The sequence below is a fragment of the Crocodylus siamensis genome, chromosome 1 (genome assembly GCF_052110815.1).
Source record: "Crocodylus siamensis isolate JL-2025a chromosome 1, ASM5211081v1, whole genome shotgun sequence".
NCBI classification, from domain to species: domain Eukaryota; kingdom Metazoa; phylum Chordata; order Crocodylia; family Crocodylidae; genus Crocodylus; species Crocodylus siamensis.
Window position 1 is genome coordinate 9101901 of NC_143395.1, and position 26838 is coordinate 9128738.

Here is a 26838-nt window from a genome sequence, read left to right on the forward strand (position 1 = left end):
GGATTCTGTGGCTTTGCCTTTCTGTAGTTTTCAAGTGTAGTCTTCCAGGGCACCTATAGATGAGCACGTTAGAGCAGCCTCGCTGCTGTAATTACCGTGTGTTGGAGCAGATTCGATTTAATCAAGTCTGCTGGAGCACGGTAATTGCTGTACTCCAGCAGCCTCCATTATCTTGTGCATCAGCATCCCCGCGCTTCAGAATGGCGGACTGGGGGCTTTATCTAAAGCAGGGGCAGGCAGTTATTTCAGGCTTACCCTGTTTTGGCAAGTTGTCAATGGCTGCATGGGTAGCCCCTCCTCTTGACAGGTGCCCCGCCCTCTGGTCACCATCTTGGGACTGGTGTCCCAATGTCTTGGGACCAATGTCCCAGGGCCAGCACCAGTGGTGCCCAGAGTAAGGACGCAGGCTGGCAGGGGTCTCTGGAGCCGGGCTGGGCTACACCAGCTGGGAGAAGGGGAAGCTGGCCTGGCTCCATAGATCCCCTGCTGGCTGGGACCCTGTACCCCTGCCACCCTACTCTGGGCCCTGCTGGCGCTGGCCCTGGGACACTGGTGTGGGCCCCACGCTCCTGCCCTCACTCCCAGTGGCCCCCCAGCCCCATGGTACAGGTGGGGGGCAGTGCACAGCGCTGACCCGCTGCTTACTAGCAGGGAAGGAGCTGGTGCAGAGCATGGGGCAAAGGTGGCTCCTCGCCCGCCCTGTGGCTAGCACTCCCTGCTGGGCTGTCCTGAGTAGGCACAGGCAGCCCCATGCAGGCTGCGAGCGGCTGCAGCACGGCGTGCCAGTCCCATGGCGGGGCTGCTTTTCCCCACACTCAGCACCAGCTTGTAACCCGCCTCCGCTGCCAGCCTGGGCCCCATGCCGGCTCTGGGCTTGCACGTTGGGGCTGTGCCGCAGCAGCAGCTGTTCGAAGCGGAAGGAAGCGGCCCCCCTGCTTGCCACGCTGGGCAGTGTTGCCCACCCGGAGCTCACACTCCGGGCAGCTCACCGCAGCCTACTGCAGCATGAGCTCCGGGCGGGCGGCAGCAGCAGCAGCAAATGCTGCCCAGTGCAGCAAGCAGGGGGGCCTCAGCTGCTGCCATCGTGGCGCAGTCCTGTGCGGTGAGCCTGGAGCCAGCGTGGGGCCCAGGCTGGCAGCAGTGGTAGGTTATGAGCTGGTGCTGAGTCTGGGGGGGAAAAGTGGCCCCTTGCCCGCCCTGTGGCTGGCGCCCCGCGCTGCAGCCCCTGCCACCATTTTGAAGTTCAGGGATACTGACACATGAGACTCTCTCCCTGCACTTTTAACTAAAGTAGCTCTTGGACTCACCCTAATTAAAGCGCCTCCCCCTCCCCCCAACACTCCTGGAGCATGTGTATAAATGCCCCAAGTAGTTAGAGGGTAGGGAAGTTTGCTGGCCTAGAATGGTGATTTTCCTGCAACTGTTGGGCCACTGTAAATAGTGCATGCGGTATAACCTATTCCCTGCAGCTGAAAGTAGAAGTAATCAGACCAAATATTGTTGATTTTTGAACCTTTGTCATAGGGTGAGTTCTGATCAAATTCATTTGCCTTTCCCCAGGAATATCTGTTTTAGCAGAGAAAAATGCTTTTTTTTTTTTTTTTCTTAAATGTATACTTCATGCCCGGCTAGGGCTTTTTTTGGTTTTTTCTGTTTTAGTGGGGATGGGGGGCAGGGAAAACAGTCCATCCTATGAACTGTCTTGAAGAAAACGAATCTGTGTTTAACGGGTTCCTGCCTGGTAAGTAACTTACTGGGTCCCTAAGATGATTTCAGAAGCCTGAATCTTCTCAGACGATGAGGGAATTGTACCCTTACAGTGGCTGTTTTCTTCTTTTCAAACATAGTTTGGTTCAGGAGGAAAACTAGGTAAAGCTTTAAGCAGCTTCTGTAGCAGCTTGCATTGGCCTGTTCTCCTCTGAAACTTTATTTGATCTGAGGACACAGACTCAAAAGTGATGTTGTACCTTGACATCTGCTTTTCAGCATTAGAACTGGCCTCTGAAACGTCTGAATGAGAATTGCAGTACCATGCTTCTGGTAACTAAGAAAGGCTTCTAGCATCCGTCACTCTTCTTGCCAAAGAAAATCCAGTGCTGTGTGATGGGGAAATAAGTTGTTTTCTAGTTCAGGTTCACCTAGTTGGGTACGTTTATTAAAACCTCCTTCAAAACACTGAGGAGTTAGGTGTGGTTCTGTAAGGCTCATTAAGTAGCGTGCTCTCTGTCTGAAGACTGATCTGAGAAACAGGTTGGGGGGGTTTATTAATATGTTATTGATACGGAAAGTTCTGTGCATATTTTGGGGGCAGACTTGCTTCTGTGATTAACAGATATTTTTGGACAGTCTGCTTTGTATACCATCTGCTAATGAGTTTGTTAACGCATCGTTGAAGCTTGCTTCAAACAGGCAACACTGTTGATATCCTGAATTCAGCTGCTGTTTCCAAAATTTTATACTTTTTTGTATGTGCAAACAAAGATGTTGTATAACAACCAGCAGGTTTAAAGCTGGTTATCTTGTAGAACTTCCATGGTCTTTTAGGGTGCACTGATTTTTTTTTTTCCTTCTAATTGCTGACTTTAATGATTCAATCAGCAATCAGGAAACCTGAATTTAACTAATTGATTTTTAAATTTTAATTTGCCTTTGCACTTGTTAATTGCCCTTGATTTAGTTGTAGTTTGATTCTGGGGGGTTGTGCATTTTGCAACTGTTTGCTCAGTAGGATATTCTGTGTATTTAAGTGTCTGTGTAATAGGACATGAATACATAATAGACTATTTTTATTGTTTCACCAAATCATGACTGATTTTTTTTTTTTTTTTCTCCCTGATTACTGTCAAGTTGCATTTAGATGGAAATTGGAATGTAATTTAAAAGAACAGAAAAAGCCTTTTAAAAACTTAGGGAAGTGTGCTGGATACTTTTTAAAAAACTTTATCAAAGCAGGTGTTGAATGCAGATTACTTTGTTTGAACAAAGTACCGTTTTGTAGTTAGGAAACCAACCTGATTGTTTCTGGTCGCTGTACCCTTTAAGATTTCAGAATTTAGGAGATCTTATCCTCCCCACTTTATTCATAGATTGGAAGAAGAAAATCAAACTTTCCTGCTTTCACCTCCCCATTCAGTTTTTCAACTTTTAAGTTAAATTGATTGATTAAAATGAAATTAGAAAATGTTCTCTGACCCTTTTCAGAAAAGCTGCTGTCATCAAAAGACACCCACACAAATTCTGATTCCAAGGTTTTAGCCAGTGGTTTCTAACACACTTCTTGAATATTTTAACTTACTGAAATGTTTTTAATAATGCATAGTACATTTGAGCATTTACTAAATACACTGTCATAATTTCAGAAATAATTTTTTAACAGTTTTAAGCCTTAAGATACTTTCATAATTTCAGAAAATATTTTTTAATAATTTATTTCTAAAATACAATTGAATGTCCTGTTTTAAAAAAATAAATTTAAATTCTCTCTGGATTAAATTTCACTTTGATTTTAGTTAGCCTTTTTGCCAGTTTGATAGGAACAGTTTAATCCCAGCAGTTTTAGCCAGAGTTATACTTGGTAAACATGATGCTTTTTTTTTCTCATCCTTTACATGTATATTATTCCAGTCACTCTGTGTAGGTGAGCCAGTCTTCTAGTTCGTTTTCAAGTAATCCCATTTCCCTCCATAAATCAGACATTTTACCTTTCTTTTATTTATTTGTTTCATTACTTTGAAGTGAGCAGGCAGTTCACTGTTCAAGTAGTTACAGACTGCAGTTTCCTTTTCAGCTTCTCTAGGCCTCTGCAATCCCTCCCTTTTCCACTGTAATCCTGGCTTAGAGTCCCATCTTTATCGCCAGTTGTTTAGGAAAGTGACTTAATGTTCTCACCAGTTTTTGCAGCATTTAGGCCGTTTTGTTTTTTTTCAACACGAGGGACCAGAACTGCAATTAAAACAACTGAGATTTAAAATGGTAGGTTTACTTTGGCCTCAGAAAATTCTGCTTGTTCCATTAGAAAACTGCGTCCATTACTCTTTATGTGCGTTTAGGACTCAGGTGGGTTTTTTTGAGGTCACTGTCTTCTGCTTTGCTATATCCTCCCTTCTGTAAGACAGCCAGCCTTGTGATTTGTATTTTCCTTTGGCAGCTGAATTCCTCTAAAGTCACTGAAGAATGCTGCTGCACAGTTTTCTGCAGCGCTTCAGAGAGGTTACATTTTTGCAACTATTTTGAATGCCTCAAGGACAGTACTACTTATGTAGGTGGTCATTAGCACCTTTATTTTAACTAAAAATATTTTTATATAATTTTATTTTTTAGTTATTTTACCTTTATGGTTGTTTTTAACGTTCTTCTCATAAGTGAATTCTTTAACACAGTGTCTTACCAGGCAGACTAATACACATGGGGACATTGGTTAAAAGGCTTCCTGAATGACTATAAAAAAGAATAAAGAAGCAAAAACACTAATTGGCCCACATACAGACTTGTTGAATGCTTCCACCTACCAGGCTCTGTGACCCTTGTAACAGAAGTATTTTTAAATGGCCTGGTAGTAGGGATCCAAGTGACAGTATCTAATGCTTTGCAGCCTCATTATTTTATAAGTGGTTAGGATCTTGATTCCAAGAATATACATCCAGGACTGTGCCAGTCTTTCATGCAGCTCTTAGAGGCCACAGCAAAGAACCTCTAGTTGCCTTTAAGGGGCTTTGTGTTGCTCTCTTCAGCAGTATCTCCGCATGGTGAGACCAACCACATTTCAGTGAGGAAAGATTGTTTAACATTTCAGATGGAAAAGCAGAAATGGAAGATTTTTCTTGAGTGATCAGCAGTCTCCACTTTCTGCTTTCTGTTTTCATTTTAAGTGTTCTTCTAATTTTGCTGACTGCCTAGGGACAGAGATAATTCAGCTTTTCTCCAGGGCAGTAGAAGAACGTTCTTTCTGAGCAATGGCAAAGGTGTAGCATTGGGAAACTTGGAAGCTGGTCTCTTCAAGCAGCAGAAAGAAACTTGGACTCACTTCCTCTTGATTTAGATTCCCTTAGGGCTGAGCATCCTTACACTGCATCTGTACAATTACCTAGCATTGTTGCATGGTCTTTGAAAATTCCCATCCTACTTCTATGATCTTGTCTTTGCAAGTGAGGCTTCCCTCCAGTGGTGAGGCTAATCACCTGCCAGTTGTAACCGATTTTTACCACCCGTTTGAACACCTTAGTCTTGCAGAAAACAATTTTTATTTGCAAGACTGGCTGAGGGTCTGTCTCACTGAATTGCTGTCATTGCAAAAGCACCTTGTTTATAGCTTGTAAAGAGAGGTCATAATTGAGGATTTGCTAGTATGTTCACAGGTGCACCTGTTTGGGGCAGGGAAATATTTTAAAATAGTAATTTCATTCTATATGCATCTTCATTTATTGCTTGTTTGCTATATTTGTCTTGATTCAGGTAGGTCTTCGGGGTAAAGACCCTGTTTTCTACATATTGCTGTGTCTCTTAATTTGATGCATCCTGAGCTGGGAATTGGATGCTGCTGCTTTATTATGCAGTCAATCAATGTTAATCTAATTCAGCCATCTCAATGCTGCCTTATTGAAAGTGACGAGGTGTAGCAGTCTTCACTCTAAACTTCTGACTTGGGATGCTACTCTAAAAAATAGGGACCCAGGTTTTCCATTTCCCTTGGAAAAACAGAGAAGAACGTGGATTTCCCCCTTTACCCAAGAAAAACACAGATTTCTCATTTTAATGGAGAAACCCACGAGTTTTGCACTCTTGCAGAGAGCCTTCTGCAGGCTGGGAGAGGAGAGAGGAGGGTCATCAGGCAGGGGGCACTATGTCCATATGCACATGGATACTGGGCAGCTTGGAAAGCAGCTCTCACAGGTAGGGGGCAGGGGGGGATTTGGGCAGGGCTGGGGCTGGGGGGTTTGGGGCCCAGGACCAGAATGCATGGCTGTAGGGCTTCAGCGGGGAGCAGTATGGGGTTGGGGGCAGGAGGGTGGGGCTGGCTTCCTGCTGCTGCCTGCAATCCTAGGAAGGGAGGGGAGGGACCTGTGGCCCCCCCCCCCCGGGGAGGGACTTGTGCGTGCCCCCCCCCCCCAGATCTGTGTGCAGGGCGGGGTGGGTGTGGGCTGCCCTCCCCTGCCCTGTGGCCTCTGTGGGCCAGTGGGCAGGATGTGGCGCAGCAGGGTAGAAAGGGGCCTGGTGGGCTCCTTGCTGCTGCGAGCTCCACGCTGCTCTAGCGAGGCATCCCCTGCTTGCCCGGTGGCAGCAGAGGCAGCAGTACAGTGTTGTCCCTCTTGCTGCTCTGGGGCACTATACATATATAGTGGCCTTTCATTTTAATCGTAGATTTAGGTTTTTAATCAGAGAATCTGCAATTTTTTATCTGGGAAACCATGATCCCTGCTAATATACACAAGGATCTATCTTAGAGTGCCTGATGCCTGCTCCAACATGTTCTAGCTTTAATTAAAGCACCCCGGCACCATTTTGAACTGTGGGGATGCTGAATATATGTGACGCTGCGGGTGCTTTAATTAAAACAGTCACTGAGATCTGCTTTTAATTAAAGCGCTCCCCCACCACCCTGGAACATGTGTAAAAACCGATTTATTTATTTATTCAGTTGACTAAAACCAGTGTTTTAAGGGTTTTAATAAATGGTAGGTGGGTAGAGTAGGGCCAAAGGGGAAGTGCTTTCCTTGTGAGAGGTAGAAACAGAAGGGTAAACAAGTAGAGCAGCTGTGTATATAAGAAACAGACAGTGCATTTGCTGTCTATAAATCTGTACCCTGATATTTTTGTATGTTGCTTAACTTTTGAATTACAAGCTCTTTCTGATAGTGACTCTTTTTCTGTGTGACAGTGCCCACCCCATAGTGTCCAGTATTTGAGTACAAATAGTATGAGTATCCAGAAAGGTTCAAAAGTTTCCCAGCTAGTAGCTGGAAAAGTTCTAGAATTATAAAATGTAGTTGGAAAGAAAATATTGTCAGTCCTGTTATCACCAGATTCGTACCTGAGTAGGTTTTTGGACTTGAAGGTGACACCTATAGCGCAGAACACAAAATGTATCTTGTGATTATCTTGGGGGAGGGTATTTTATGGGTGAGTCAGTTCAAATTTAAGAACTTGAGATACAAAAATGTGTGTAACGTTAACTCAAGAGCAAGCATTATAGGGAGTTGATGGCTGTTTTCTTTTGATCCCTGCTGACTTCATCAGGAAATAGCTTGAAAATGTTGTACTGGGTGCTGATCCGTGACTCACTCACGTCAATAATTTTGGTTTTTTTTTTGGTTTTTTTTTATAGTGTAGTGGTAATTGGCAGTGCCGTGTTTACTCCATGGTAGTTGGCACAGTTTAAAGCTCACATGGAAGCAGTCTGCCCTTTTTTTAGGGTGCATGTAAGCCTAGCCAGCTGGATTTTAACTGACATGTAAACAAGTGGAAAAGTGAAAACCAAGGGATTGTTAGTGGGCTCTTTGGGATGACTTAGGCGTTAAGTTCTCATTCTTTTCTTGACAGAGTCGAGTACAGAAGAATAAATACAAGCTTATTGTAATGCCTTTTACTTATGTGTTTTATAATATCCTTTCCTCCAGAGTCCAAGAAGCGGCAGTGTAAAGTGCAGTTCGACTATATCCCGCAGAATGAGGATGAGTTGGAGCTCAAGCTTGGGGATGTTATTGACATTAATGAAGAGGTAAGTTATTCTAAAGAACCGATCACCTCTTTGTTTGGCCAAGAATTTGAAACCACCTTTGTCTGAAATATCTGACTGACCTGGAAGAAGGTTTAAAACATAGCAAGGGAGGCATAGTTTTCTGGTTCCAAAAATGGTATAGCGTTTTTTTTGTCTCGGGAATAACAACTGTGAAATTAATAAAGGGCTGGTATTTTGGGGAAATATTGCAAGTTGATAAATTATTAAAGGAAATGTAATGTTTACAGTAGTAAATCACATTCCATTCCACATGATTTTCCTGAAGACCTTTTTAAAACTATTTTTATGGCCTATACACATTTTATTTTTACCTTACGGTCATTTAGCCACAAGGTTATTTGACTGGTCACCTGTAAGCTTATATTCTGGAACTAAGCTCTTTTAAAAATTTTTTGAACCTTTTAAAGAGATCGAAGCAGCAGCAAAAGTATGGTCAATCAAACCCCAAACCATTTGTTAAGCATTATTGAACATCATGAACTTCTTGCCCCAGGGCATATTGTTTGTATTGGCTCCCTACTGTAAATGGAGTTAACTTGAAGGGTCAAACTGTCAGCTGTAATTGGGAGACTTGTAAGTGTGAGAAGAAAGGTCTTTCAGAAAAAACTGGAACTACAGGAAGTAATCTTGGAAAAGGGAAGATTGATCCTGGAAGTAAATGCGTTTGGAACGGGATGTAAAATTTAGTCTTCTCTGTCACTTGCTTAAGTCTACATAGCGCTGTATTTTTAGCTGTTTATTCTAGACACTGGGAAGGAAGGAAGGAAGATCTATTACTGCTTCTATTTTTAATACTGGGAAGGCATTTGGGGACTACAGTAATGGTTGAGGGCTTATGATTGCCCAGGTAGAAACTAAGTATGTGTTGCTTGCTAGGTAGTTTAATCTGGTTCCAGCTGTTCAGGCGTATGGCGTATTACCGTTCTTTTGTCTTGTAAACTGACAAGAAGGAAACATTTTCATGCTTTTAGCTGGTTAGTATTAAGCTATACTGTTCTCTACACTTTCTGTATGATAATTTAGAATAAATTTAGCAAATTCTTTAAAGAAATTGCTGCTTTAAAAATGGCTTCCAAAATGTACTAATCCCTCAAGAGACCTCTCCCCCCCCCCCTTTGATTATGAGCTGCAAGGATTTAATAAATTCATTCAGTTTAAATAGGTAAACAGGGTTTTTTAAATGCCCAGGCCTATGCTGAGTAACTTGTATAATCTTCCTATTGTAAATCCCTTGCTTCCATACCTCCTTTTTCCTTTGTTGTCTCTGCTCATCTCATCTCATGTGCAGCAGATTCTCTGAGGCAGAACCCTTGTTTTTGTAGCATTAATTATTATGATTGCTGGTAGTTGTTTGTATTCTGGTTGCAGCTACAGGTCCTATTCAGGCTCAGGCTTTATTATACTAGGCACTGTACACACACAGTAGTTGAAGACAGTCCCTGTCTGGCAGAGCTTACAGCCTGAGAGCAAGCAAAGCCATGACAACAAAGCCATTTGCCAAAAGTAGGACATATCTATTTTTTTTCACATCCCCATTTTCATAACAAACCATTCATTTTAATCACTTGAATCCAGCTGCCAGTGAAATGTATTTGTTCTGTTTAGCTTCTTGCATGCTTTGGGAGCTATCAAACAATATAGGGTAGTAATCCTGTGATCCCATATTTTCTTAGTTATTTCTTTCACTGTCAGAACTGATATTTTATAACGTGGCCAGTGAACATCTTAAGTTGCTGTACACCAGGATTGCTCAGGATCTGAGCACGATTTGAGAGTACAATGGATCCTTTTATTATAAGAATTGTCTGCCTGATTTCTCATTGATTAGACTTGAAGTAAGCTTATTGGCTTTGGTCAACAGCTACCCTGTATAGGCATCTAACTTTTTATCATGTGAGATTGGTTTTCTTAATAGGTAGGTGCCAATGTAATTTTCCCAGTGGCAGTTATGTGCAGATAGATACTGTGAAGTGATGTGTAACTCCCTCTTGTGGTCACCATTTACCTTATGGTGTGAATAGAATAAAATTCCATGAGTCTTGGGTGATGGGGAATAGGCTTGGGCATTTGGAAGTCTGCGGAGGTCATCATACCTTTCTGACATTTGGACAGAGAAGCTTTGGGTTCTTGGAACTAATTCTAACATCCTGTAATGGACTGTGTCGTGGGCAATCTTGCTTAGTGGGTAGACCACCAAAGCCGGGCCAGAGTCTGAAGCAGAGGCCCTGGGTCAGGAAACAGACACCAAGGCTGCTTGCAGACATGGAAAAGAAAAGCAGGAAAAAAACCTCAGCACTTTAAACTCGATGCAGTCCTGCGCCAAGGCCAAGACATGCCCAGAAGAGGCAGCACGTTAGTTGTACCCAGCTTTCCCAACATCTGTAGAGATTGGGCACTTTTATCTATTAGCTGGTAGAATCAGTTGTAGCTAAAAGCACCAAAAAGCCCCACTGAAGCCACCTATACAATGTAGAGTCAGATCAAAGTAATGTGCTGCTGCTTCTGATAGAGTGCATCTCCCCTGCCCCCCATCTGTCAGCACCCCAGGTTACCAAATCTAGTGGCGAGGTCTGAATCTCAAGCTAAATTGAAGTTCAGGAGTCAGAGAATGAATTACTAAATCCAAGGGAAAATCAAAAAGCTGGAGTTCAGGAACAGAGCAAGCTGGGTCAAGATATTAAGGGCACGTCCTGATGAGCATGCAGAGCAGTTTGAGGCAGTGCAAAGCGCATGTGGTGCACGTTGTACCCAATTGCCACTGCAAACCACAAATGGTGCATGTGCACCCAACTGCTAATTGCAATTAGCAGTGCGGTGGGGGGTTTTGACACTGGGGAATCCCGGTGTAAAAAAAAAACTACTGCTGAAAAAAGCAGCGTGGCACTTGCAGCAGCAGGATGCACCACCAGAAGGGGAGCCTGGGTAGCCAGAGCCAGGCTCTGAGCGGCTGGCTGAGCACTACTGCTGCCCCCAGGACCCCAGGTAAGGTTGCTGGCTGCAGCCTCCCCTATCCCACCTGGGTTACTTTGCTACATGCAGGAGCACGTATGTAGGGCACGCCGAGGGACATATAGCACTGGCACAAATATGTGCTGCTGCTGTTTGTCCCATGAGAAATGCAAGCATCCCTGGACATATGTGCTTCTCAGGATGTGCCCCAGGACTACTAGATTGTAGAGGCTTCCAGCACAAACTGTTGGCTGTCCTGGAGTCTTTTTGCCACAGCTGGAACTAAATGTGTAGATTTGCTCCCCCATCAGCCAGTCAGAAGGTCCAGACAGTGCCCAGCTGGAGTCATGAGCTAGGTTAGGACTGTCAGTCAAAGCCCCAGTCCCTGTGGCTCACTAGGCAGTTAGCCCAGGTTGGACTCTATTAGTGCCCCTGACACGTGGTCTTAGTTTAACCATGTATCTGATGGCTAGGTAGTAATCCTATAGCTTGAAAGAGGCAAACATTTAGCCAAGGAAATTAGTGCATTAATGCTGCAGCTGTTGTCCTCCCCCCTCCCCCCCCATCCTCACCCCCACTGCTTTGGTGCTGAGCAACCCGTATCTGCCAGTGCCATGCCCCTGCCCATGCCATTGCCCATCACTTCCAGGCCACAGCCATGCCCTGTCCCCCCAGTCCTGCTGGTACCCCTCACTCCCCACTCCTAGCCCTGCTGGTGACCCTCACTTGCAACCCCCTGCCCCCCAGCTTACAGCCCTGCTGGAGGAGGCTCCCAGCTGCCAGAGCTACAGGACTGAGACCAGGGTAGGGCCTGTAGCTGGTTGTTGCCCATGCCTTTTGTGTGGCAGAGTCATGTGTCACTCTCCAGTTGCTGAGCTGGGCTTTTCTCCTAGCACTCCACAGCGACATCAAGGTTTTTTCTGGAAAAGAACCTGAATAAATGGGAAGGAATGGCTTCCTCAAATGGAACAATTTATGACGTTTGAAGATGCTTTTCTAGCATTCCACATGTCTAGAAATATCAATTCCTTTTCTAAATCAACTTAGTTTGATGTCTGACAAATACATATACTATATTTAGCACAGAAATCTATTCTAAACTGTTTTCTGCTGTATCCCTTGCTAAATACAGTGCTTATGGATGGAAACTATAGACGGCTCTTTTTGTAATTTTGGTATGCGTTTCGTATAATCAGAAAGTAACAAGGTTGTGTGACATGGGAAGTAAAGCCTTGAAATCTCATTTTAAAGAATAGATATCCCCATGTGTACTTACTGGCTCAATAGGAGCTTTTACCTCTATCACAAGGTGATAGTCAACAGCTAAAAATTCCTTTCAAAGTTCTTTGTGTTTTCTCTTCAAGAAAAATAAACTTTTTTTAGCATAAAATTATCAAGTATGTGAAACCAGGTCAGAGTCAGGAGGCTTGGCCTCTATTCCCTCTTGGCGTGACTGTGAATTCCTTGTTTATGTGGTGGTGTGAGATGCTTTGAAGAAAAGTGTTTAAATAAGGTTCAAAGATTTATAAAGTCAACAATGCTTGTAAATGTATTGGATTAACAGCATGGGCTATCAAAGCCCTCTTTCCAGTAGAGAGAAATGTTGGTATATTAGGAGTCCCAAGAACTTTTATTTAATGAAGCTATTGGTTCTAGCAGCTTTTTCACTGCCATCCTGAGACAAGTTCATAACAGCTCTTAAACCTTCATGCTGTAACAGAGGCAGACAGTCATTTGAACAGAATACATTCAAAATGAAAATTTTCAAAACTTAGTTGATTTAAAAAAAAATGTAATCTAACGTAAATGTTTGGTGCACGTCCTGTCCTTTTTCAGCCCTTGATTTTGTGTAAAATCTTCTCTTCATCCTTGTATTGTTGGCAGCCTCTTGCTCTCGCACCGTAAACATAGACAATGGGCACTTGATAATTTGAAAAATCTTTACTCTTCACTCTTAAAATCATCTAACAGGACCTTTGTATGAGTAGATTTAAAAGTCTTTAGCTATGACTGAAAGAGATGAATTAAAGGAATCTGTAGAATAGATCGTTGCATTCGAAGTCCTGACATGCTTGTTCCTTTTTAAGTGGTGATTGTTATTGTTTGATTTGGAGTCTAAGGGCAGTCTAGATCTCCCTTTTTGTGCTGTTTCATAAAATGGGGTTGCACACATCCCTGCTGTAACCAGAAGATTTCTCTTACAGTTCTGGCTTGTTTCAGCGTGCAAGGATTATGCAGTGCCAAATGCAGAAACCTTTAGGGGACTACAAATGCACGTAGGATGTGCCAGTTGGTAAATCGTCTGGTATTCTTAAAAACTGGTCAGCTGTAGTAGAATTGTGAGTGAGCCAGTGATGGAGAAAAGCCTAAATTAGGAACGTACCTCCACTCTCCCCAAACTCACCTTCTTGTCATGCAGCCCTGTATGAGAACCAGGAAGTCTTTGGTAATAAAGACAATCCAACTTCTTTCAGTAGCGTGTCTGTCACTGGCAGTTTTGTTCTTTGTATCCATGCAGTTAATCCTCCTTCTCCCCTAAAGAAAATGGACATCTTGTGTTTAAAAAGTATGTCCCTTGGTCATGCACATTGACCTAGAACACAATGCTAAAAAAAGACTATGTGAACAACTCTTCTCAGAATACTTGCTGTTGCTTTCTGTCTTCCTCTATAAAACAGACCTTCATGCCACAAAGAAAAACACCCAAAATCTAGGGGGTTTTTGGAGTTTAAGTAGTAGTGCTTCTTTATATAGGAACTCTGAAAATTATTTACAAATAGCATTCATAGGTATGGCTTTTTCTTCAAGATCATAAAGCTTTATCTCTTGTAAGTGCAGCTGCATTTAGTTCTGTTCTAAGTTTACAGGATATCTTTAATGATGTAAAGCTAGCTTAGCTGAATTGTGGAGTATTATAAAATAACAAGTACGTTAAGAATTGTGAGGCCATGTGTGATAAAGTCCAAGAATGTGGGGACATTGCAGTGCACCAAGAGGGTCCAGTGGGTTTAACGCCTCCTTCCCAAGGGTGAACTAGCAAGTGTCCACTATTCAGTGGCCAGTTTAATACCTTTCCCTTCCATTACCTGTGGATCCTTGCTCCCTGTCCGTGTGCCTGTGGAATTCTTCTTGGGGAAGAGAGGGATCTGTCTGCTGAAAGTAACATTTTTCTGCTTGGCTGAAATAAGTTGTAGAATGATAAAATACTTCCTATTCATCCTGCTTTGTCCCAGCATATTATGAGATTTTGTCCCTTTTTAAAAAAATGGAACTTTGAACTTTTTTGAAGTTATTTCTAGCTTCTTTTAAGTGTATTTACAATATCTCATGATAGCCTTATCTTATCCTACTCTTTACATTGCCCTGGTGAGTTATTAAACTGGCACTGTGTTTAGTTTTCCCCTGTTTTATTGGTAAAGTGTGAAATACCCTTTTACAGGTAGAAGAAGGCTGGTGGAGCGGAACACTAAATGGCAAGTCAGGATTATTTCCTTCCAACTTTGTAAAAGAATTAGAGTTGACAGATGATGGAGAAGCACAAGATCCCGTGGATGACACAGGTATGAAAGCTTTTTATGTAGGATCCAGTATGTAATACCAGCAGCAGTCACTTGGGCGCAAAGGCTTAGTTAAGAAGTTACAATAATAGAGGGAAAGGTGATAGGTTTCTTTACTTGTTTTTTAAAATTATTATTGGATATATCTAATATATTAAGGGCTTACTCTTCCTGCTCCTCCCCCTCACTCCCATCCTCCAGCACTGCAGTACAGACGTGGGTTTTCAAGCAGGCTCAAGGAAGGCATTGTGGGGTGCCTGCAGGTCTCCCTAGTGCCTCGCTTCTAAGACTGATGTGCGTGGAACAGGAAAGTTTGGGTAAAACAGATTTCTTCAGCAGTATAGTAGCACTTTGCCACTACAATGCCTGCATACCTATAGATTGCAAATTGCCCCAAGGCAGGACCTATGCCTATGTAAAACAGCTAAAATACTGGTAATGCACATATAATTTTCACCTGTTTGAGACCTGAAGTTCTGCAGCATTTGGGCCTATGATGTACTTCTTTCGTATCAGGGAATATTTTTCTTTCAGTTCCCTGGTTTGGATTCTGACAAGCTTTGACACTGCTAGGCAGCACTAAGGCCCAGATGCTGCTGCTTCAGTTAGATGCTTACATGTGATCCTACTCCCCCTGTTAGAGTCCCTGGAAAAAATATTAATCCACCCGCTTTTATAATATGTCATCATCACCTTAGCTTTAGGACTGAGTCAGGAAAGTGCATCAGGGAGGAGGAATCCCCCCCTCCCCCCCTTACACACACACGCTAACTGTTTTTTTCAGGAACTTGAGCATGGTGGTATAGGATCTCACTTAAGTGCCTCAACCAATTTACATGCCTGGAACAGGATGTAGCTCTGAAGATTTAATCCAAATTTACTTGGTTTATAAGCCTAAAATAAATGTGTGTCAGGACATTTGAAGTACTTTGCATGAGAGAGTGAATTACAGAGGTGGAAGAAGTAGCCTTGAATTGTCAGATCACAATGAACATGAGTGGTCTAATACTACATCCCAGTTGCACTGTCTCGTATCCTTGTTGGATTGCCCGTTTTATTATTAGAGATGTAGCAGCTAATTTCTCAGATTACTTCAGGATCTAAGTAGCTTTAAACCTGGATAGTTGAATCTTTTGTAGTTGTGTGGCTATAGAAGAGCAAGAGACATAGACCGTAATTCAGAGCTGAAAAATGTTCATAGCTGAATTTTGATTTGACCTTGATCAGAGGCGTAGGAGCCTCCAGGTTTTGAGTCTGGGCATAAGCATTAGTACATTCCAGTCAAAATCCCACGATTTAGGGGATTTTGAGCAGCCCAGGCAGTGGGTTAGGGGCTGTCTCTTATTAGCCAGAGCTAAGGATTCCTTAGTTGGAGCACTAGCTGGTAAATTTACAAAAACCGTGTTTTCTCTTGGCAGTTCTTGCTGTGGGTAACTTGAATTGACAGTCCATTTGCTGGTGGTCGGTAGCAGGGGCCTGATTTTTAGCAGTTCTGAATGCTAACATTGCAGTTGCAGGTGCTGAGCCGCTCTCAAAATCAGGTGCTCAGTGACCGCTCTGCCTTGCCTTGTTGAGCAGTGTTAATTTTTACTTTCCCTGTTGGCCAGAAATAGCAACAGAGCGCCAAGACTACTGAGAGATGTTCTTTCAAAGCAGAAACCAATAGCCTGGACATTTTATTGTCAAGGAGGCAAAGAGATAGTTTGTATATTTGGTGAGGAAAATGCTGAGTTTAAGGGTGGGTGGGGTGGAGGAGAAGTGGCAGCAACAGCTGGGTCTCAGCACCGGCCCATCTTAGACCTGGGCTGGGTCATGCTGGCTCAGCACTAAAAGAAGTTATGCCCAACTTCCCTAAACCAGTGGTTCTCAACCTTTTTAGACTCAAGGCTCCCCTCAGAAAATGCCAGCTCTTGGCTTTCACTCGGTTTTGTCTGCCAAATAATAGAGCAATTCTGTTACAGAGAGCTCAGGCTGCAACAGGTCAAAGTGCTTTGACATTTTGGTTCCTATCTGAAATCTCTAGGCTTATCTTGTTTGCACACCAACAGTGCAGCACCCTGTGGCACCCTGGTTCTGAATCGCAACTCTAGAAAGAAGGCAGGGCAGGGTGGCATCTTAGAGACTAACTCATTCAGAAACGCATGAGCTTTTCTAGGCCACAGCCTACTTCAGAGGCAATGAATGGACTTGCAGAGTTGGAGGACTAAAATTGAATTGTGTGAAGGATGTTTGGTCTATAATTCAGCTTTCTGGTTTCAACTAGTGCATCCTTTCTTGCATGCTGCAGGTGGAAAACAAGCTTCCCTGTAGATACTAGTTGAGTTTTTAAACAAAATATTTTCAAACAACTCCCAAATACTTGAATTCCTGAGTATCTGCTTTATACAGTTTAATGACTTCTTTGTTATGGATAAATATGTCCCCTCCTCCTTTATTTAAAATGATGGGCTAAAATTTAAGGCTGTGTTCACACTGTAACGATGGTTAAAGCTGGATATCTCAGTTTGAACTAGATGTTCTTGGTGTTGCAGAATAGAAATACAGCATTAAGATAATTGTGAGCAAATGTAATAAATGTGGATACTTTTACTTTTTAAAAAATCTCCAATTATTTTTGTCAGTTGTCCAGAAGAGTAGAGAAAATTTCACTTGCCAGCATGGAGAAAAAATTATTTTTTGTAATGTCAAAACAGGTTTTCGTGTTTTTTCTCTCTCTCCCTCTGCTATAGAAACGTGGAAGAATTTAACTATTCTGCAGTAATCTTTAGTAGAGTCACTGCATCTGGTAAAAGCAGTAATGTGCAACTGTTTTGGTACTATGCTGAAATAAAATACTGGGTCAAAGAGAATGCAGGAGCATACTTCTGAGCTGGTGGGATATATACAACCGATGACAATAGCGGATCTTATTCCTTGGCTGATGTCCGAGATGCCAAGCCAAAAATCAATTATCTAATCTGTTGATGGCTGAGAGCTGCTGGTACATTTTGTGCAGAAATAGTATCATAGCAAACTGCCTTGAAAGGTATTTTTAAGAGCTAGAGCCCTGCTAAATGTGTATCTAGCAGAAGATGTAGGAATGTCTAGATGGTAACTGCAATTTTAATAAGTATTTGGCAAGAGCAGTGTATATAGGCATTAACAGAAAAGATGATCACTGTGATTTTGATTTCCAGAATACCGGCTGAGTATAAATACTTGGTTATACTTTTTCAGAGTCTGTTTTCACTGGTCCTACCTCACCTGTGGCCTCCTCCCCTGGGAATGGAAATGAACCTGCAGCTGCATCAGTAATGCAGCCAAAGAAAATCCGAGGCATTGGATTCGGAGACATCTTCAAAGAAGGTTCAGTGAAACTGAAGACAAGATTATCCAGTAATGATTTTGAGGAAAAAAAACAAGAAAAGGTTTGTAATAGTCCATGCCTGAGCATGGCTTTTGAGCGTATTTACACATTATGTTTTAACTTTGAATAATTTATTTTAATCTTTAAAGAAGTGGTAATAATATTTTCTATCGTAGCATCACAAAGTGCTTCAGAGAAAGAGAGACATTTATTGAAGTTGTAGTAAAATAGGTTTAGATTGGCCACCAGGAAAAATGCCTTCGTTGTCAGAACAGCGAGCAGTGGAATAGGCTGCGTAGGGAGGTTGTGGACTCTCCATCATTGGAGGTGTTCAAGATGAGACTGGACAGCCACTGGTTGGGAATGATATAGGCATAGCTGTGTCTACGTTCTGCTATGGGTATTTTTCATACTACTTTGCTTTGCTGGTAGCTGAATGGGGCTGGGAGGGATTCCCCCTTTTCTGCTACGTGTCAGATGTGGGATTTGTAAACTTTCCTCAAAGGCACTGGATGTTGGCTGCAGCCAAAGCTGGGGTTTTGACTGGAGTGCTAGTGCTCTTGTTGGGACCTTAAGCCAGAGGTTCCTGGCTAGAGGGTCTTGCACCTCCAATCAGGGTCTGGCCAATTGCTCTGTTTGGAGCTGGGAAGGAATTTTATCTCATGGACTGTGGGAGGATTTGCCTTCCTCTGTAGCAGGGGGTATGACCCTCTACCTGGGATCTCTGGAGTGTATATTAACCTTCTGCAGAAGCAGGACTGGTGCTGTAGTTCCCCCACTTTACCTGTGACAGGTTAGGTTGTTGTTGTGTTATGTTGTGTTGTGTCCAGGTTAATAGTCATTTTACTAAGAAGTTAGATTATGGATTTGTATTGGATGGTTTGGATAGGGGTGATCCTACTTCAGGCATGGGGTTGGATTGGATGACCTATAGAGGTTGCTTCCAGCCCTGCTTCTCTATAAAATCTCTGATTTCTATGATTGGCGCTCTCAGCACCTATATGAAGTGGATTAGCCCTGCATTTTTGCAAAGGAGGCACCCGCACAAAGAAGATGGCTAATATTGATCTGTACCCAAACCAGAAAAATCCAAGATGAACAACCCAGGGCAGTCTTTCCTTTTTTAAAAAATTTATGTGCTTTTCAAGTAAATATAAAAAGATAAAATAGCACTGATGGATAACACCCATTCAAAATGATCTGCCTAAGTTTTTAAAAGGGAATGGGAGAGAGGAAAAACGAACTACTTTGCTTTCTAAATCAGATGATTTCAAGAGCTGTAACAAGCCACTTTCCAGGCACAATTCAATAGATACTTTGCATATATTGCTCTAGTTCTGCCAAAACTGGCAATAAGTGAATGAAAATCATTGTAGTGCTTTCTGAGTCTATTTGACCTAATATTTCCAGGAATTTATTCAAGAGGCAAAGATTTCTTAGGGTGAAATCTTTTTATATAGCTTAAATAAAGTTAGGCAAGCTTTCATATGCAAGGCATTCTTCCTCAGGTCTCTGATCACACCTAAGAAATTCTTGCCTCTAATAATTTCTGAACTATTACAGATGCATCACTTTTTACCCTACAGGTTCTTATTGTTATACTTCCTAATATAAGTAGCAGAAATAATGAAAACAGACTTTTTACAGTATTGTTTTGTACTTCAAATACCTATGCAGCAACATAGGTTTTGGTTTTTTTTTTTTTTAAATTAACTGCTCTGCTCTATCAGGGATTCCTTGTGTGATCATGAGCAAGAAGCTTATGATATAGACCAGGGTGTCAAACTTGCTTCCTGCCCTGGTTTGCATCCAGATCATCTATGCCTCCATAGCAAGAGGTGGAGGCTCTGCCACTGATGCTTGTTTTGTGCTGTGGTGGCAGCTCTGGCTCCAGATCCAGCATGGGGATGCAACAGCAGCGGAGCTGGGTCCACAGCAGTGGGCAAAGCAGCTGGAGGGTGACCTGAGTTGTCAGCCCTCGGTCACCCGCCTACTACCTATCACCATGTCTGCTGGTACCTGAGGACTATGGGTTCTGCAGCAGACCACTTCCCAACTTCTGGTGGCCCACTTGTATCCTGACGGACTGGATACAGCAGCTCTGTGGGCTAGATCTGGCATTTGGCCTCAGTGATACCCCATATCTGTAAGATCCATAAGATGACTGTGCCTTGTGTAAGCTCAATTTTTTTCCCCATCAGTTTTCATTAGTGCCATGCCCAAGATCTTGCTGTCTTTTTTTTTTTTTCCAGTTACATTTTGTGTTCTTTGTTTGTATTATAAGAGAGGTGAACAGAGTGCCTTGTCTCCCTGCACTTCAGTTTCCCAAGGGGACTGGCAGATAGTAAGCAAATACTTACAATTGCATCTGGTATGCCATTGTTTTTTAGTTTGAGATTTCTGCCGCTGTTCATGAGTGAGAGGCTAAAGAAAGCAACTACTTTTTTTAGCACTTGAAGAGCATCTTGGATTTATTACTTTTATTTTTCTTTACTTTTAACTCAGAGAAAAGCTTGGTGTAAAGTGCCTTGTGTTTGCCAATCTCCCAAGAAGCTGGGATTAAAATATTAAAGCTCTTCTTTCCATCCTGAACTGTTGCACAGAGTATTGACTAGTTTACTAGAATTGTTGCGTAGTTTTGTGGCTCCTGAAATATTTTAATGGAATGATCTGAAGACAAAAGTAGAAACCAGGGAATGATGCTTAAGTTGACTAAACTTATTTTAACCAGTCTCTGTTCTTGTAATCGGAACTATTTGTGAGCCATTACAGTTTTTGTATAGTTACCATTCTAGCTGAAATTCTGATTTTTATTAAAACTAGTCATTTTCTTGTAGAGAGAGATTGGTTCTTCAGTAGCGTATGGAATGCACTGCTTTTTCTTTCCAATTTATGGGTGCAATTGTTCCATCTGAAATGTTTTTACGATTAGTTTATAAGAGCTAAAGAAACTTCATGCTATGCAAGTTCACTGTATATGAACACTCAAATACATGTTAAGACTCTTGGCAGGCAAAGTTCTTTGAGTAAATGTGATCTCTTTTATTAGACCAACCGAGTAGTTGGAAAAAATGTTCTTAGCAAGCTTTCAGGTGCAGTCACCCTTCTTCAGGCATAGGGATTCACTGTTAGGACTCTTTTTTTCACTTTACCTACTGGGCTTATTGAATAAGTTATAGGCTGTTTCTCCCAGCCGGTAGGACAAAACTAGGAAATTAAGTGAGAAAATAATTTGCATAATTTACAGACAGTGAAATAGAAACCAGTTAATGTTTTTAGGTGGTACTTAACCTAACCACTTAGACCTTAGAATTGTCTTAGTATAATATTCAAGTACTGACCAGAATAGAAGATTTAGTATTTGAGTACTTGATCATTCAAGTACTTAGGTTTCTGTCAGTCTAGTACTTGAATTATGGGGGATTTACTCCTAAAATATTGCAGTCTGAAAGGGAGAGACAGATAAATGAGGGAGTTTTTCAGACTGGGTTACTCTGAGTGAGGAATAAACTTTTTTCATGAAGACTTCAGTAAGATGTAAAACTTTATTTAAATTTGTGCTTTGATTCATTTGGTCACTAATGCAGTGGTTCTCAACCTTTTTAGACTCACGGCACCCTTCCATAACTTTCATGAATTAGGTGGCACACCGTTTCAAAAACTAATTTATAGTGCTTACCTGCTATAGGGCTGGGAAGGAAGGAGGAAGAACAGCCCGCAGGGAAAAGCCTGCAGTGCAGCGAGTGGGGGAAGGAGAGTGGCTGGCAGGGAAGAGCCTGCACTTACCTCTTTACTGGAGCTTGCCTTTATCTCACTTAACCTCCTCTCTCCTGCAGCTTCAGGGGCTGGCTCAGCACCTAGATTGAGAATCACAGTCCTGATATATTGCTTGGGTAATGGTATTGGTTGGAGGTTGTTAGCTAGAAAATGTTAGAATGAGATGAGGCTTTTTCACACATCACAAGGTCCACGTGTACAGAAGCTCTGATGGTTTTTTTTAAAACCTACAGCCTACTTAGTGTAGTGTGGCAAAATATAAGCCAGGATTTAACTTCCTGGCCAAACTTTGTTATGTATAAAAATAAAAAAAAATACAACCTACAAAATTTCCACCATCAGTTTTAATTGGATATTGTTTCTATACTTTCCCTCTGATTATGGCCATGTACTTTTAAATTATTCTCATTTTGAAGGTGGCTCTATTTTAGCAATGGGTGGAATGGTTCCTTTATATAGTAAGTTGTGATGGGCTAAGGTAAATGTCAGCTTTTTTTGTGCATGTTTCTTCTGAAGCCTTTTGGACATCTGCTGGATGACACACTTGCCCTAGGATGAATGCAAACCAACCTTTGAAATCCAGGGCTAAAGTATTAAGCTGTTTTTGGAGACCAGTATAAAATCTGGGAAAAATTCTTTTTAAATGAAAGGGAAAGTGCCATTGCCTCTCGCTCACGTGAATTGTCTTACTTTTGTAAGTAGTCCCAGGTCTTCAGTAGAATTACTTGAGTGAGCACCAATGTTGGATCAGTTTCTAGTTCAATTGATTTGCGACTAGAGCTTGCTAAATGTGGCTGACGCATTTTCTCTTCCATCAAGCTCAGTAAATCTGAAACTCTTTCCAATAAGTGAAAACTGGAAAATTCATCTTAGTGAGATGCTAGCTCAGGAAAATGGGGACACATTTAAATACCTGTGTGAGTGTTGGTCTAAACAGAAACTTCAGTCTGGTGTTTCTATCCATATTGGCTGGCTGTTGTCAGACACTAGGAATGAAAGAAAGGCAAGATCTGCTGCTCTAAAGTGCTGTTAAAAACACTGGAGTTCTGCAGAGCTGCTCCTTTTCCACTTGAGGACTGCCAGGGCCTAAATTCATCTCAAGACTGACATGCAACCAAGTGAGATTTCTTGGCTACTTTGTCTAAATCAGAAGCAATGCTTTACTTTCACCCCATAGACAAAATTATTGCATCAATGGCTGTAATGTTAGAATTATAGGATGGAGGTATAATGAGTGCTGTCGGCTTCTGGGGCGGTCTTTTGCCACCTTTCCTCTTGCCTTTTGGAAATGGGCCCCAGCTAGAGCAGTGTGTGGCTGTTCTCAGACTTCTAAAGATTGATTTGAAAGGAAATTGCTGAACAAGAAATTATCCATAAACTGGATTGTGTCAAGTATGGTTTAAACAGGGACTGTGGATTTTTATCCCATCACCTGGGTTAGTTTCTGGTGATCCCTTTGTTGCTATGGGTTTACCGCTTGTTTGATCTCCTCTGCCAGCACTGCTTGCGTCCCCTCCCTTACCTTCTGTATTCTGATTTTTCTCTCTCCTTATGCTCTGGTTTCTGCATGTTCTTTCACAGCATCTGATGAAGTGAGCACCATTTCCATATAACCAGAACATGATACCAAAATTACAATAGCTGTGGTTGTTCTGACTTGGGGCTTGTTTTTTTTTCTCTTTCATTTGTCTAGCCATTACCTAGCCATTCCCCTGGACCAAAACTCAGCCACACTGCTAGTGTAATTAAAGTAGAAGGTGCACCAGAGGTGACAAAAGAAGCTGAAAGTAAGTCAAAAGGTAAGATTAATACACGTGTTTGCCTCTGGTTTGCTTTGTGCTTTTTGGAAGTGCCCTGTTATAGAATGAAGCAGCAGAAATAACTCATTCTATGAGAATGAAAGTCAGCCTTTTGGGGAACAAAATTCAGGGCATAGTACTCATTTCCCCACAACCCCCTGGAACAAAAAGTAGATTAAACCACTACCAATTCTAATTGCCTTCTTGCCTTTGTGGCCAGCATAGATTAGCTCTGCTGAATTGCAGTGTCCTGTGAGTATGGTGCCAAGCAAAACCCTTAGCAGACATAGCAGGATACTGCCTAGCACCAATATGGGATCCATCTTTTAGATTTGGGGCAAATCCAGTTTCTGGGGCACAATCCCAAAATTCAAAGTTGTGGATAGTTAGCTGCTTTAGACTAAGCCTTTCCGTTTTCTGTCTGTTTAAAAAATGTATCTAGTAGTTTACATAATGAGATGTAAAGATATACAGATACATGATAGAGTAGAAAAAAAGATGCATAATACATTTAATAAGATGTTTTCAGCATTTCTTACAAGTACTAACTTGTTTGAAGCAGACTTATCCACACTTTACAAAGGAGTGGAAACTAGTCGGAGGATGTAGTGAAGGCTTGTCTAAGCAGGGAAATCAGGATACAGAGTATGAATTACAGCGCGCTGTCTCATGGTAACTTTCTGTATAAACAGACAGCACATGCTGCCTCCTGCACAGCCCATGTAGTAACAGTACTTGGCCTGCTTTAAATTTATACCCTAATTTATTTCACACACACTCTCTCCATATAGACGAGTCCTTATTTTTTTTCCAAGTTTTGCCTGTATTAAATTCAAAGTATCTTTAGAGAATTGGATTCTAGATGTAATTTTGTCCATATAAGTGTTCTCACTAAAAATATAAGGGATCATGTAAACAAAATTGGGCAGATTGAACTAACAATGTATTTTTAAAGTACATTAAGCCAGTCCAAAATTATGTGGGCATTTTTCTATATCCGTTTAAACTTTGCTGCCTGCAGTTTAGTGCACATCTTTATTTTGCACTGTTTTTCCTGTAAGTTTATTTGAAGGTGTGTATTTAAAGCAGTTAGCTAAATTGGTTCAAGTGTGTGTGTATAAACATCCTTATACCAAAATAAGTGAGTTATTTTAGTTCAGACGAGTCATGTTTTTAAGCAAACTTAAACAAGGACTAGTCGGAGTATTGGAGCATGACTAGCTGAACAGGAAGTGACTTTCTTTAGCTGACAGTTATGTTAGTAAAAGCCTTCATGCAAATGAAGTTTTGTTACACTAGTTTTGATGAACTGAATAAGCTATAGTGGTGTAACTATTTTCATATAGGAAAGACTTCAGCTATTCTAAAACAAAGGAAGGCAGAAAACCCCAGAGTCCATATCAGTCTGATCACAGGGTAAAATTCCATCCTGATTCCAAATGTGGCAATTGGTGGGCGGCAAGACCCTCTGACCAGGAGCCTCTGGATACACCCCAGTCAAAACCCATGAGCCCTGACGCACAGAAGGGCAGGGAAAATCCTTCCCAGCTTCATGTGGCAATCAGCAAAGCCCAGAAGCATGGGGAAAAAAAAACAAATACCTTCTATTCTGCTCTGCACCCTAGGGACAGCAAGCATAAATCCATGCATCACACCCTCTGGCTGGACAGCTAGAATTCTTGTTTCTGTACTGTAAGCTCATCCTAGATGCTTTCATCTTTTTTAATAAGTAAGTCGGTGGTGGAGCTCTGCTTTTATTCTCTTGTTGCTGAGCATGGTCCTCTCCAATATCCACCAGCTCTAGCTGCAGAGCTCTTCACATTATCTCCCAGAGATCTGTTTTGGGGTGCTGGGAGTGCTTCTGGGCTTTCCCTTTTTGCTGTTCACAGCAAACTCTGGACATTGGTACTCCTAAATCTTCCCTGCCCAATGCCAATTCAGAATCTTCCTGATCCAATGATGGAGATTCCACAATTTCCCTAGGCAATTTGTTCCTTTGCCTCGCTGCTTTAATATGAAGTTTTTCCTGATATCCAGTCTGCTGCATCTTCAAGCCGTTGGCACACATCCTGCTTTCTGCAGCAATGGAAAAAAACAGATGTTCCCCTTTTCTTTATGGCAGCTCTTCAGACCATTTGGAGACTACTGTCATGTCCCCTCTTAAGTACCTTTTCTGTAAGCTGAACACAGCTGTTTCTTTTAACCTCTTCTCATATGGTTTGGCTTTTAAACACTTTTATCTCCCCTTATTTATTTCTGCCTGCCTGCCTGCCTTTAACACTGTAACTTCTCCACTCCCTTTTTAAAATGTGGAGTCCAAAAATACACCTAGCACTCTGCTTGACCCTGGTTAGGTCTTATCTAAAAAGCCACTATTACCTCCTGTTTCTTGCACCAAATGTTCCTTTTGATGCAGTCCAAAACTGTATTTGCCTTTTGTGCAGCACTATGGGCACATTGAGTCTGTGATCCACCAGGATTCCTAGATCCTTCTCCATAGTGCTGCCACCCAGCCAGGCATTTGTCACCCATTTTGTATTTATGTTTTTGATTATTCCTCCTGCGGTATAGCGCTTGCATTTGTCAGCACTGGCTTTGATCCTGTTGGCTATAGCCCAGCTTTCCAATCTATTAAGATTTTTCTGAATTGTGCTCTCGTCTGCCATTGTGTTTACAATCTTTTCCAGTTTTGTCATTGGTAAATTTTGCTCAGGAAGTAGTTATAGCAGTGTCCAGATAATTAACAAACATGTTAAATAGCACTAGGCCCAAGACAAACCCTTGTGGGACTCCACTTGAAATTTCTTCCCATACTGACTTGGATTCAAAATAAATGGTAGTGGATGGGTCATTTTTGACCTGGAGGGATGTGGGCAGTGGGGTCCCCCAGGGCTCGGTCCTCGGGCCTGCCCTGTTCAACATCTTCATCAGTGACTTGGACAAGGGGGTGAAAAACACCTCGTTCAAATTTGCTGATGACACTAAGATGTGGGGGGATGTGGGCACACTAGAAGGAAGGGATAGGTTACAATCTGACCTAGACAGGTTACAGGGGTGGTCAGATGAGAACAGGATGGGATTCAACACTGACAAGTGCAAGGTGCAGCGCCTGGGAGGAAGAACCAGCACCATACCTACAGGCTGGGGAACTCCCTTCTCATCAGTACAGAGGCAGAAAAGGATCCTGGAGTCGTCATTGACCCCAAGATGAACATGGGTTGGCAGTGAGGGGATGCAGTCAGGAAGGCCGACTGCACTTTGTCATTCATCCACAGATGCATCTCAAGCAGGTCCAAGCAGGTCCTCCCCCTCTATGCGGCACTGGTCAGGCCGCAGCTGGAGTACTGCGTCCAGTTCTGTGCACCGCACTTCAGGAGGGATGTGGACAACATGGAGAGGGTCCAGAGGAGGCCACTCGCATGATCAGGGGACAGCAGGGCAGGCCCTACGAGGAGAGGCTACAGGACCTGAACCTGTTCAGCCTCCACAAGAGAAGGCTGAGGGGGGATCTAGTGGCCTGTTACAAACTAGTCAGAGGGGACCAGCAGGCGTTGGGGGAGTCCCTGTTCCCCCGAGCACTACTAGGAGTAATAACGGGCACAAGCTGTCAGAGGGTAGATTTAGGCTAGATATGAGGAGGTGCTACTTCACGGTCAGGGTGGCTAGGATCTGGAA

At 42.4% G+C, this 26838-nt stretch overlaps 1 protein-coding gene across 6 annotated transcripts in view; it reads left to right on the forward strand.

Moving 5' to 3' along the window:
• Window positions 1-26838, forward strand: part of CD2AP (CD2 associated protein) — a 122674-nt gene that overhangs the window by 53906 nt on the left and 41930 nt on the right. For 4 of the 6 annotated variants that reach the window (XM_090031316.1, XM_090031307.1, XM_090031329.1 and 1 more), the window contains 4 exons: window positions 7614-7714; window positions 14124-14244; window positions 17458-17648; window positions 23058-23163. In XM_090031316.1, coding sequence (XP_089887442.1) covers window positions 7614-7714; window positions 14124-14244; window positions 17458-17648; window positions 23058-23163 — 519 coding nt within the window. The remainder of the gene's footprint in view (window positions 1-7613; window positions 7715-14123; window positions 14245-17457; window positions 17649-23057; window positions 23164-26838) is intronic. The other 2 variants (XM_090031323.1, XM_090031326.1) reach the window with 1 other exon arrangement.